General features: G+C 43.6%; 1 protein-coding gene across 2 annotated transcripts; it reads left to right on the forward strand.

Annotated features, from left to right (window-relative positions):
• The first annotated feature begins 312 nt into the window (after window positions 1–312).
• LOC144055028 (UTP--glucose-1-phosphate uridylyltransferase-like) lies at window positions 313–12,578 on the forward strand. Of its 2 annotated transcripts, none has more exons than XM_077570609.1 (10): window positions 313–482; window positions 3,785–3,900; window positions 4,767–4,874; window positions 7,878–8,063; window positions 8,222–8,355; window positions 10,636–10,921; window positions 11,036–11,233; window positions 11,598–11,840; window positions 11,968–12,072; window positions 12,296–12,578. In XM_077570609.1, exons 2-10 carry the CDS (start codon window positions 3,802–3,804, stop codon window positions 12,401–12,403), a joined length of 1,467 nt encoding a protein of 488 aa, XP_077426735.1. In that variant the 5' UTR covers window positions 313–482; window positions 3,785–3,801; the 3' UTR covers window positions 12,404–12,578. The 2 variants fall into 2 exon arrangements, with proteins under 2 accessions (XP_077426735.1, XP_077426734.1); XM_077570608.1 differs by lacking the exon at window positions 313–482 and adding an exon at window positions 2,487–2,655.
• Window positions 12,579–12,888: the final 310 nt, after the last annotated feature.

Consider the following 12,888-nt stretch of genomic DNA (forward strand, 5'->3'; position numbering starts at 1 on the left):
AAGTGAAAATTCACAGTCTCTGAAAACTACAATGTTAACTCTGTTTACTCAGGAGATTCAAATTTCACTCAGACTAATTCAATATTTTTGAAGACTTTGAAAGCATAAGAAACAACAGACTGTGAAACTCTACAAACGATTACATCTCCTCATAGATTCAAAAGTTAATTTATTATTGACTGATTATGAAACTGTTTGCTTTCCGCATTCGGTAATTAAAATAAGACATCACAAAAGCGAAACATCCGGCAAGGGACGCTGTACTCTTGATTGACAGCAAAGTCTGGCCAATCAGCTCCGGCCAGTCGGTCACTTCCGTGGCGAGGGGGCGGGGTTATGCTAGCGGCTACCTGAGCTAGCTCCCAGAAAATGTTGGCAAGGCCACGTCCTGCCCGTCAAAGTCAACTTTTGTGACGCTCGCGTGAGCTTCGGGGAGATCGGCGGCTTGGCTTTCCTGAAGCTGACTCATTTCTTGTCTTGAGGTGAGCAACTGTGTCAAGTCTTGCAAGCTCGTGCGCACATCTGCGTTCCACATACAAATGAATACATAGAAACGCATTCAAAGTACTGCATCGCACTAACCGAAGCTACTGTGCACACGTTTGATATAAACAATACTTCGTAGGCTTTATGTCATTTTTTTTTTTTTTTTTATATTTAAACTTCAGTGTTGGAAAAATTGGCCAAAAACAGAAACTAAACAGCGCAAATTTGATTTCAAAAGTATTTCATCAGTCGTTAAAAAAAAAAAATATATATATATATATATATATATATATATATATGTATATGTAGGAAATTATAATTGGTGTACTGTTCAGTGCTTGAACTCTACGTTTTGAGGCCAGGCTAAATGTCAACTTGACGCTCACGTTACAACACATGTTCAAGTATTTTTATTTTTATTTTGTCTCTTCCCAAAGTCAAAACGACAAGCGATCAAACTGTCCCTGAGGAGAAACAATACAGTACAGTACATGCGCAACAAGCACTGCAAACAAAACCAGAGAGCAGCATTGGGGAGGAATCAAAAATACATTGAAATGTAACTTCAAGATGAAAAAATGTTGCATGTTGTTGTCGGTAAGAATGAATATGAGAGGTCTTAAAATAATGAGCTGTGAATGATGTCGTCTGAAAAGCATTGTCACTGTGCAATGTGTCTTATTAGTAGAAGTGGGTAGAGTTTAGCTTAACATGGTAAAAATAGAACTTGATTGAAAATAGAAACTAGTCCTCGAGTATGATGACAAAATACACTTAGTAACTTCTAAGTTAATGCATGTTTTAAAAGTCTGATGAATGTCATGCATACAGAAATGTAAGGCTTAGGGTTTTTCTTCAAAGTTTTTGGATTCGTTTACCATTTACAATTTTAAACAAATCAGATTTTTAATTTGTTGGACTATGATGTTTTTATTTTTGTTTTCAGAAAAGCGCAATGAGTGAGATGCAAATTCATTTGAAAGTCATTCGCTGCCATCGACATGAATTGCAAACGGCCATTTTGGGTTCGAGTCTGACCTCTAGTACTCGTGGTATCGCTATCGGTACCAATGAGGATTCAATAGTGAATACTTGTACTGGTATTGGGGGGGAAAGTGGTATCAAGTGTCCCTAAACATGTAAATATCATTTTTCTCACTTTGCGCTAATTATACAAATATGATATTTAGTTCAACTTTATTCGTTACTTGCCAATTGGCATAACAACATGCAACATTTTTTTCCCCCGATTAATTTACATTTCTTTTAACGCCTCCTTTAATGCTGCTCTTTGTTTTTGTTTTTTTTGTACTTTGATGATGGTTGTAGGGTATTATTAATATGAATGCGCACAGCATGTGTGACAATTTAATTTCACTCACTGGAAGAATAAAGTCATTTTGATACTGTATCTATTATTATCATCATTTTTATGATCATGTCTTTTATGAAGCAGCAATATACATACATACAATGAAGCCTTTTATTCCCCCACTGTACACGATTGGCTGGAACGCTTGTGGGCGGGGCTGCTGACCTTTGATCTTTCTCAGCGCTGAGGAGGAGGAGCTCTCGGCTTTGACAGTATCTTTATGGGGAATCGTTCATTCGGGAGCCGAGGCAGCTCTTTTTGGATTTTCAACATGTTAAAGTTTTTTTTTAGTTTTTTTGCTTGGGCAGTAGACATCTTTGTTTAAAAATTCTAACAAAGTGCAGGGACTTCCCAGGTTCATCAGAGTCTCTTAGCAAGTTCAGGAAAAAAATTCAAGAAATCATTTCCTGTGATCTGTGATCATCCCGTCTGCAGGCATGCGCAGCGAGCCGTGCCCTCACATGCGCTAATATGCGCTGATATGCGCTAATATGCCCTCATATGCGCTAATATGCGCTAATATGCGCTAATATGCCCTCATATGCCCTCATATGCGCTAATATGCCCTCATATGCCAAGATGACAAAAGTGAAGGGAAAACAACATGAGCGGATCGGCTCTCTTCAAAGACTCACGGCGAAGAGCCGTTCAAAAGAGTCGATTCATTTGCGAAGGCCACATCACCGTTTGACAGTCGTGTGCTGGAGTCGCTCGCCAGTCAGTCGCTTTTGCTTCTGCTTGGCGTGCGCCAGCATCACAACCGCCGTGTGACGCCATGACCACGCTGACGATGGCGGGTGAGTTTTGTTTTCCATCACTTTGTTGTTTAGCTGTGCACGGCAGAGAGAAAAAAGACTTTGAACAACAGTCGACTTTGGCAAAACTCAAAGCAGGCAACTATTGATTTGTGATTGATCCTGCTCAGGCAGTTGAGAAGTTGAGCTTCTCATTCTTTCTCGGCATTCTTTCTGGGCCTGGAATTGATCTTCTCATGTGGCGTTCGCTGCTTCCTGGCCAGCGATGCAAATGCGAATGTCTTTTGGAGGACTTGACCTGCATGAATAAATGATCCATGTTGAGAGAGGCAGGTAGCAGCTGTCGGGTGCGAGACGTTCCGGGACGTACACAACAGACGACACAATAGAGCTGCAAAGTTCATAACAGGCTGAAAACATTCCGTGAACGTGAACGCTGCCCCTCGATAACTCTTGAAACAGTAAATGAGGTTTTATGAATTTGTCGCACCTTTTTTTGGTCACATAGGAATGATTCTTAATCTCAGCCCTAAAATATTGTAATTATTATTTTTTATTTACCCTGAAAATATATGACATTTGGAATTTGTGTTTTTTTGTTGTTGAATATATATATTTTTTTATTGTTAAGAAATAGATGTTTAAAAAATCTGGAAACTCTACATTTGACTTCATACCAAAAATATGACTTAATTTAAAAAAAATGACTCAATTCCAAAACATATTATTTTGAATACTGTATGAAACTCGCCGACTTTTTCTCAAACTGCAACTATTGGCTAAATGTTTTTGAGTCAAATGTTTATAATGGCTAATATTCATTTAGAGCTTTATGATAACCAAACCACTTTATTTTTAAAGACTTTATTCTTTAAACGTCATCTTCCAACATTACAAATAAAGAGAAAGATCACAGAAAGGATTTGATGTTGAGGAAAAGTGCACCAAGAGGGGAATGTAACGAGATTCGTCGATCGTTTGTTAGATGGAGGTTTTACGAGCCACTTAATATTTTGAAAACGTCAACCAAAAAAGAAGGGAGCATTTTGAAAAAAAAAAAAGTGCAGTTGGCCGCAGTGCGGTCGGCGCCCGGCGTTGGTTCGGCGCCCGGCGTTGGTTCGGCGCCCGGCGTTGGTTCCCACGCTCAGCCTTGCGCACGTCCTGTGTGCAGACCTCGCCGCGGGAGCCATGACGGAGTTCCAGGAGAAGCTCCGGCAGCAGCACAAGGAGTCGATGTGCCGCGAGCTGGACGAACTCGTCGCCACCGCAGGCGACGCCCACGCTCAGGTCAGAGGAAAGCACGGTTCAAAGTTCACAGCAAAATCAACAACAGGATGTCCTGCACAGTCAATTCTCACTTTAAAGTCAGAACTGTGAGTTCAAAGTGCGAATCCTGCCAACCTTTCTTTTTGTTCTCTCTTCACTGGGCCGAATCGTCTTGTGTAAAACCCGAGTCTATTTGGTCGCACTCTAAAAAAAGTCAAATCTACTCTGCAGAATCGACTGTGCACGCGACTCCCGCTTTTGTTGTTGTTGATTTTCTGCCAAGAAATACTTTTGAAAAACATCCAATAATTGTTTGTGTAAGAAAAGCTATTTGTACTTAACAGGAATTCATTTCATGTGGCAGGCCAACGATTATTTAATTAATCGGCAATTATTATCTTACCCATCATTTAGAGACCTTGTTTAACGTTTTCTATCTTTTGTGTTTAATTAAAATCGGATGCTTGAACACGTTTGCTTTTTCCTTGGAAGAAAACAACAATCAACATTTTTTGCCGATTTCTTTGGATGTTACAGATCAAACAACGTAATCGTTTTTTTTTTTTTTTTTTGTGCATTTCCAGCGCTTCCAATTTGAAATAATGTCCTGCTTTTGAATACAGATCTTGAAAAGTGTTATTTTTTTTTTCAATCCAATGAATGAAAAAGTAAGCGGGCCTGCATGACCTCAAAACGTCATCTGAGTAAAACTGGCTCACGGGGCAGAATTTCCTTTGAAGGATTGATTGGCGAAATGAAGCGTCCAATCCAAGCTTCAGACCAAAAACGTCGTTCCCGAAACCTCGTCACAAGCTCCAGACTGGAAAAGCCAACGTGGCGATTCGTCCTCCTGCTGATGGCGCCGTTTTGTCTTGTGGGCTTTTCAGAGTTGCAAGCAAGACTTTGAGGGCTTCAAGAGGCTCTTCCACAGGTTCCTGCAGGTCAAAGGTCCCGCAGTGGACTGGGCCAAAATAAGCCGCCTGCCCGAGGAAGCAGTGAGTACTTGCGTCATCCATACCGACAAATAGCAACAATTCACGTACGATTGATGCCATTTGAAATCCGTTGAAATCTGGCAACGGGAAAAAAAAGGACAAATCACAAACCGTGAAGAATTCCTCCGAAAATGATGACGAATATTCAAGATATTTTTGACAGGACAATCGAGCAAGACACGTTTCCACTCGCAAGGCCGTCGTGATTCGTATGATGTTTAACTTGTAACATTGTCGGCTCGTAACCATAACGACACGGTTGCGATTTTGCTTCCTACCTTGCGATTCGATCCGTATCACGGTTCATAGGTCACGATTCGAGTCGATGCCGATTAATCCCTATACGAATATATATGTGGATTCATTTTTTTACTCAAATGTGGAAAATACTCATCAGTAAACTTGTAAGATTTGTATGAAAATGTCTTCATTGATGTGAAACTTATAACTGTGAGAGACTTTATTTAACAATCGGTTTCACGTTTGAACAGCATTGAAATCAAATATTAAGTCTTATTGTTCCGGTAATATAACATTCTTCCATGCTTATTAATGTGTGAACCCTAAGTAAGACCTTTTGGTGAATATTTCCATCAAAAATGGACGTTTAAACATCCATTTGGCCGCATATCAAATCGATTTGAGAATTGCTGGTGTAAGATCGCGATATATTGCCAAACCGATTTGTTTTGTTTTAAACCCGTAGATATCACAATATTAAAATGGCCACAATATCATCGTCGTCATGTCACCATATTAGAAGCAGCACATCCGTTCAAAAAGCCCGGTTGTATTGCATATATGCAGTTCTAGCACCCTCTGGTGGTCAGTTTATTAGTGCGGTTAAATTTCAGTTAGGAATGTTTTGGCGACTGCGGCGGTCTTGCCAGCAAATATTTCAACATTTCCATAAAAAAAAAAAAACTTTTAAGACTTTTAGCCCCCCCCCCTTCAGTCAAACACAACATTGTGAACTACTAAGACCATGATGCTTTGCACCGCTGAGCCAATAGGAATGTGTTTTTTTTTTTGTTTTCATACATGGACGTGAGCTATTTTATATCACCAACCTTCCCACAATATCGTGATCATTAGCATATCGTGAGGTTCAGATCATCAAATATTGATCATATGGCGACGTTTGGGTCTCGTTACATCCTGATGAAATATTAGAATGAAGCCGCGGTTTTCACTTTTTCAACTGACGGGCCAACCGAGGCTCAGGTGTGTGCGTGAGTTGCCGACTGTCCAGTGAAGTCGCGTCGCTCGGCGCGCGCGGGGCCAGCCTCGTACCCGTCCCGCTTGCTTCCACTCCGGCTGGCCGGGAAAGACGGCGCTGTCCCTTTAAATGAACCCGCCGTCCGCACACATGCACGTTCCTGGAATAGCCGCAGCGCCGCTGAAGGTCAGCGCCAGGAATAGTCGTGGCGTTGGGGTGGCGAGCGCCAGACTTCCGGACACCCGCGCGTGGCGAGCCATGTCGAAACGCGGCCATGTCGGGGTCAGGCCTCAACATGGCGGCCGCGCATGTTGACCTTGGGTCGGCTGGCGTCTCACCGTGTTTGTCGCGTGACGTCGGCGCCGTTGTCGCCGCTTGACACAAATGGATGAAATTGAAGGCCCAATCAATCGACATATTCAAACGGACTTTGCGACTGACGAATCACAAAGGCTGCAATTTTCCTTTAAAAGAACACGGCTTCATTTTGCCTTGCTTTATTTCTATATTTATAAATGTAGCGAAGTGGTTGTGAATAATATCAGTGAATCGTTTCTATTCCTTGCACTTCAAATGTGTAAAGATTGCTTTCATGCTTCTAGAAAGTTGCGTCATCATAGCTTTGTTTCTTTCGGACCGACTTGATGGGCTTCATGCGGAGGCCCCCGTGTGGTGCACAGCGGTAATGCGCTCAAGCCATCCGGAGCGGAGCCGCGCCGTTTTCGGACCTCCTTGATTACTCCTCCCTCTTTCGAGATTGCAAGCTATTGCATGTTTCATTTTTGTATGTCTTTTTTATTTGATTTTTGTAAACAAAAACAAAGACGAGCGTATGGAGTTTGTTTTTAGAGAATATTGACGAAGCCGCGGACACGGACGTGGAAATTAGTCACGTGGCTGAATTTTTTCAAATGAGCACACTTTATAGCAACCAGTGCACTTTTCTTTTCTTTTCTTTTTTTGATCACATATTTTATTTGTATGTACTTTTTTGTAAACAGTAAAAACAATGAAATCTTCAGTGACAACAAAGAATAATGAAAACAAAACAAAACGTCTGCCCCAATTCAAACCCAACCCTTAGAAAGAAAGAAACAAAAAATCCTATAATGTAGTTTGTAATAGAAAAAAAAATATATAGAAACAGTAAGTATAAAGAAAATAAGTTATTATAGTTATGGCAAACAAAGTAAAATAAACTTTTATTTTCTCAGCTGTCTCAGTCCCAAATTATTATTTTTTTGTGTGTGTGCTTGTTTTGCATTATTGATTTGTACCGTCAATACTTCTAAATGAATGATATCAATAAAAGTTAACCACCAAACAGTCATACGTGCATGAGGCCGTTTCCATCTTACTGCAATGATTTACCAGTCAAAAGCAATGACTTTTTTTACATTGTAATAGAGTAATTGAAGATGGATTTCTTCAAATAAAGATTTATTATTAACCATCGACCAGAAGCGTTTTGCAATCCCAAACCATACTTGCCCTGTTTTCTTAAAATGGAATCCAATGGAAACAACAGAGGCCCCAAGATTGAACCCGGTGGGACACCAACATGTCATATTGCACATACTGTATTCATCCCACCACTTTCTTTTTCTTTATAAATAAATCAAATCTAGCCCACCAATATGCAAACAATGACGCCCACCGACTCGCCAAAGTCAAGCCCCGCCTCCCCAAAATTCATTTGGCTAAAATGTCGCGTGGCTTTGAATGTGATTGGCGGCTCCGAAGCCCAAAGCGCCGCGCCTGAGGGCAGCTGTCGTGCTGTGAAGGTGGTGGCGTACGAGAAGATGGTGACGGCCGAGTTGCCGCCGGACGTGGCCTCGTGCCTCAACAAGCTGGCGGTGGTCAAGCTCAACGGCGGTCTGGGGACGAGCATGGGCTGCCAAGGCCCCAAGAGCCTCATCAGCGTCCGCAACGAGAACACCTTCCTCGACCTCACCGTCAAGCAGATCGAGGTCAGACGGCGCGCCGCCACTCTTCTTCTTCTTCGCTTGACTTTCTGCTCTCTCCTTTTCCCTCCCACTTCCTCCGCCTCTTTCCATCCTCTTTTTTTCTTCCCCTTTTTGCCATCCTCCTCTCACTCTCGTTGTTGGTGCGTGCGCGCCTTTCGCAGCATCTGAACAAGACGTATGAGGCCGACGTTCCTCTGGTGCTGATGAACTCCTTCAACACAGACCAAGAAACCAAGAAGATTCTGCAGAAGTACAAACATCACCGACTCAAAATACACACCTTCAACCAGAGCAGGTACGAACACGCACGCACGTCTACACTACATGGACACAGTACACAATACACGCACGCACACATGAAAAAATGGCCCCCAAAAATGTCAGACTCCCAAGTTTTTAAGGTCAGAAAAAGAGAGATGAAAGTTAGTTTGTAAAAATAGCTAAAAATGTTCGAAAAGTGACCATAAAATAGCCAAATAGGAAGAGGTTGGAAAAATGACCGTAATATGTCGACAAAATTGCCCCCCAAAAATGTCAGAAAAAGCAGAATTTAAAAAAATAAAATAAAATAACCATAAAATGTCCAAAAAATGAAGACAGCCAGAAAATTACTGTAATATTTCCATAAAATTGCTAAATGTCAGAAAAGATATAGAAAAAAGTACAAAACAAAAAATGAAAAGAGCCACAAAATTATTGTAATATGTCCACAAATTGCCCAAAAATGTCCCAAAAATTGATAGCAAAAAAAGACAACTTTTTTTTTAAACCACAAAACATAAAATGTCCGAAAAATGGAGAGCCAGAAAATGACCATAATGTCCACAAAATTGCCCAAAATATGTCAGAAAATGGATAGCAAAAAAGGCAGACAAAAAGTTTTTTTGTTTTTTTTTAAAAGAGACAGAAAATGACCATAATATTTCCACAAAATTTCCATAAATAGCAGAAATTTCAGAAAGTCTAGAAATGTACAGTGAGGAAAATAAGTATTTCACCCCCTGGTGATTTTGTGAGTTTGACCCTTTACAAAGAAAGGAACGGTCTATAATTTTCATGGTAGGTTCATCTTAACAGTGAGAGACAGAATATTAAAAAAAATCCCAGGAAATCACATTATATTAATTTTAAACATTTATTTGTCTTTTATTGAGGAAAATAAGTATTTCACCCCCTACCAACCAGCAAGAATTCTGGCTCCCACAGACCCAGGGACAAGATTATAGACCTGCACAAGGCTGGAATGGGCTACAAGACCATTAGCAAGCAGCTGGGTGAAAAGGAGTCAACTGTTGGTGCGATAGTTAGAAAATGGAAGACACACCAATTGACCATCAATCTCCCTCGGTCTGGTGCTCCACGCAAGATCTCACCTCGTGGAGTGAACCGGATCATGAGAAAGGTGAGGAAACAACCCAGAACTACACGGCAGGAGCTTGTTGATGATATCAAGGCAGCTGGGACCACAGTCACCAAGATGACCATTCGTAACACACTACGCCGTAATGGATTGAAATCCTGTAGTGCCCGCAAGGTCCCCCTGCTCAAGAAGGCACATGTACAGGCCCGTCTGAAGTTTGCCAATGAGCACCTGGATGATTCAGAGGAGGCTTGGGAGAAAGTGCTGTGGTCAGATGAGACTAAAATCGAGCTCTTTGGCATCAACTCGACTCGCCGTGTTTGGAGGGCGAAAAAAGCTGACTTTGACCCCAAGAACACCATCCCCACCGTCAAGCATGGTGGTGGAAACATTATGTTTTGGGGCTGTTTCTCTGCTAAGGGTACAGGACGACTTCACCGGATCGAGGGGAGGATGAATGGGGCCATGTACCGGGAAATCTTGGGTGAGAACCTCCTTCCCTCAGCCAGGATATTGAAAATGGGTCGTGGATGGGTGTTTCAGCATGACAATGACCCAAAACATACAGCAAAGGCAACAAAGGAGTGGCTCAAGAAGAAGCACATTAAGGTTATGGAGTGGCCTAGTCAGTCTCCAGACCTTAATCCTATAGAGAACTTGTGGAGGGAGCTGAAGCTTCGAGTTGCCAAGCAACAGCCTCGAAATCTTCAGGATTTGGAGAGGATCTGCAAAGAGGAGTGGGCCACAATCCCTCCTGGGATCTGCGCAAACTTGGTGACCAACTACAAGAAACGTCTGACCGCTGTGCTTGCCAACAAGGGTTTCTCCACCAAGTACTGAGTCATGTTTTGCTAGGGGGTGAAATACTTATTTTCCTCAATAAAAGACAAATAAATGTTTAAAATTAATATAATGTGATTTCCTGGGATTTTTTTTAATATTCTGTCTCTCACTGTTAAGATGAACCTACCATGAAAATTATAGACCGTTCCTTTCTTTGTAAAGGGTCAAACTCACAAAATCACCAGGGGGTGAAATACTTATTTTCCTCACTGTATGAAAATATTGGACTGGCCACCAAAATGTCCCCACAAGGACAAGTTGGTCAAAACCCGGAATGTGAAGCCCCATCGTGTCGCACAAACCAAAACTCACTTTCCAAACTCACACAATGTCTGCACCTGGCCGCCACTGAGTCGCGGCGGATGCGCTCAGGTACCCGCGCATCAACAAGGAGTCGCTGCTGCCCATCGCCAAGAGTTTGGACAGCGCGGAGGCGTGGTACCCGCCGGGCCACGGCGACATCTACGCCAGCTTGGCCAACTCGGGCCTGCTTCAGCGACTCCTGGACGACGGCAAGGAGTACGTCTTCGTGTCCAACATCGACAACCTGGGCGCCACCGTCGACCTCCACATCCTCCGACACCTCATCGGACAACCGGCCGACAGGCGCTGCGAGTTCGTCATGGAGGTCACCGACAAGACCCGTGCCGACGTCAAGGTACGCCGCTGACTTCCCGTGGGTCCGACTTCTGTCAGTCTGAGTTGCTGCGGCTCTGACTTCCTCCATGTGGGACTTCCTGGGGCTCTGATTTTCCACGGCTTTGACTTCCAGGGCGGCACACTGATCCAGTACGAGGACCACCTGAGGCTCCTGGAGATCGCTCAAGTTCCCAAAGCTCACGTGGACGAGTTCAAGTCAGTCACCAAATTCAAGATTTTCAACACCAACAACTTGTGGATTTCGCTGAGCGCCATCAAGAGGTTACTCGACAGCAACGCCATGGACATGGAAGTCATCGTCAATCCCAAGGTCACACACACAACTTTCTTTTACTATCTTTGTGGGGCCATCTCATTGACATGATGCGTTTCCGAGCCCCGTCACCCAAAAATGGTTGCCTACCCCCGTTTCTTCCCCTAACCTCAACCATAACCCAATTCAAACCTAAACTCTAAAACCAAGTCTTGACCCTCAGAAAGAGGTTTGAACTTGCGGGGAGCACCAAAATGTCCCCACAATTTCAAGTCGGTCCCCACAATGGTAGTTAAATCTGGAAAAAACACGCGTGTATGGGCCCCACAATGACGCCGTCATTTCTCTTCCTGGTGTGTGATGTCACTTCCTGGTCACGCGCGGTGTGACGTGACTCGTGACTCGTGGTGTGTCGGCGCAGACGCTGGAAAGCGGTCTGAACGTGATCCAGCTGGAGACGGCGGTGGGCGCGGCCATCAAGAGTTTCCGCAACGCCATGGGCATCAACGTGCCGCGTTCTCGCTTCCTGCCCGTCAAGACGTCCTCTGACCTCCTGCTGGTCATGTCCAACCTCTACAGCCTGGACGCAGGATCGCTTACCATGAGCAAAAAGAGGGAGTTCCCCACCACGCCGCATGTCAAGCTGGGGAGCTGCTTCACCAAGGTTAGCGTGCAGTGCACCCGCGCCACAACCGCGAGAACATGACGGGCTGTGACGTTAGCCTTTCATTCACATTAGCGACGTGTAGCTTCTGCGCTACGCTAATATTCTCCTCCGTCCTCGCCGTCAGGTCAAAGACTACTTGTACCGCTTCGATAGCATCCCGGACATGCTGGAGTTGGACCACCTTACTGTGTCGGGGGACGTCACCTTTGGGAAAAACGTCTCGCTCAAGGTATATGAACACTCTCGTGACGCACCCGCCATCTACTGGCCATAGGTGGAAATGGCCGATGCGCGGCCGCACCGACCGAAGCAAAGTCTGTAGCTGAATGCTAACATCTAAGCCAAGCGCCTTAGTTGGGCTAACTGAAATGACTGTAGCTTAGCCGCTGTGCTAATTGTAGTGTGCTAATTCCTTCAAACAACTCGTACCAAAGTTGAATTTGTGTGGGCAGGGAACGGTGATCATCATCGCCAACCACGGCGACCGTATCGACATCCCCGCCGGAGCCATGCTGGAGAACAAGATTGTGTCGGGAAACCTGTGCATCCTGGACCACTAACTCAAAGAGGACAGCGACAAAAACCACAGCAAGCAACTAAAAGTGCTCTTTTCCACAACGTTGACGTTTGGCCCACAAGCAGGGAATCGTTTTGGGTCAAAGGTCACCAAACAAGTAGTTACTGTCCACAACTGTGTGTCTTTGAGGTCAATAAATAAAAAGTCATTATGGTCTGCTTGAGGCTCTTATTGTGAAACCCAGGGGGGAAGTGACAGAGAAAAAGTACAAATGTGAGATGATGTCATTGTTTTTCTGTCTGATATCATCCCCATCATGAAAATGAACACTTCAGTAATGAGACCAATGCAGGGGCGCCGATTTTTTAACTGGTGGGATGGAAACAGAACAAGCACATACAAATGGTTCTCATGAGTTAAAATTGGTGTCGCAGAAGTCATCAAAGATATAATTGCACAAAAGAAAAATTATCCTTCAACTCCACATTTCATGTCCCCGCACAAGGTTCACCATCCAACAAGACCATT

This window comes from Vanacampus margaritifer, chromosome 7, assembly GCF_051991255.1.
Source record: "Vanacampus margaritifer isolate UIUO_Vmar chromosome 7, RoL_Vmar_1.0, whole genome shotgun sequence".
In the NCBI taxonomy this organism is placed as follows: Eukaryota; Metazoa; Chordata; class Actinopteri; order Syngnathiformes; family Syngnathidae; genus Vanacampus; species Vanacampus margaritifer.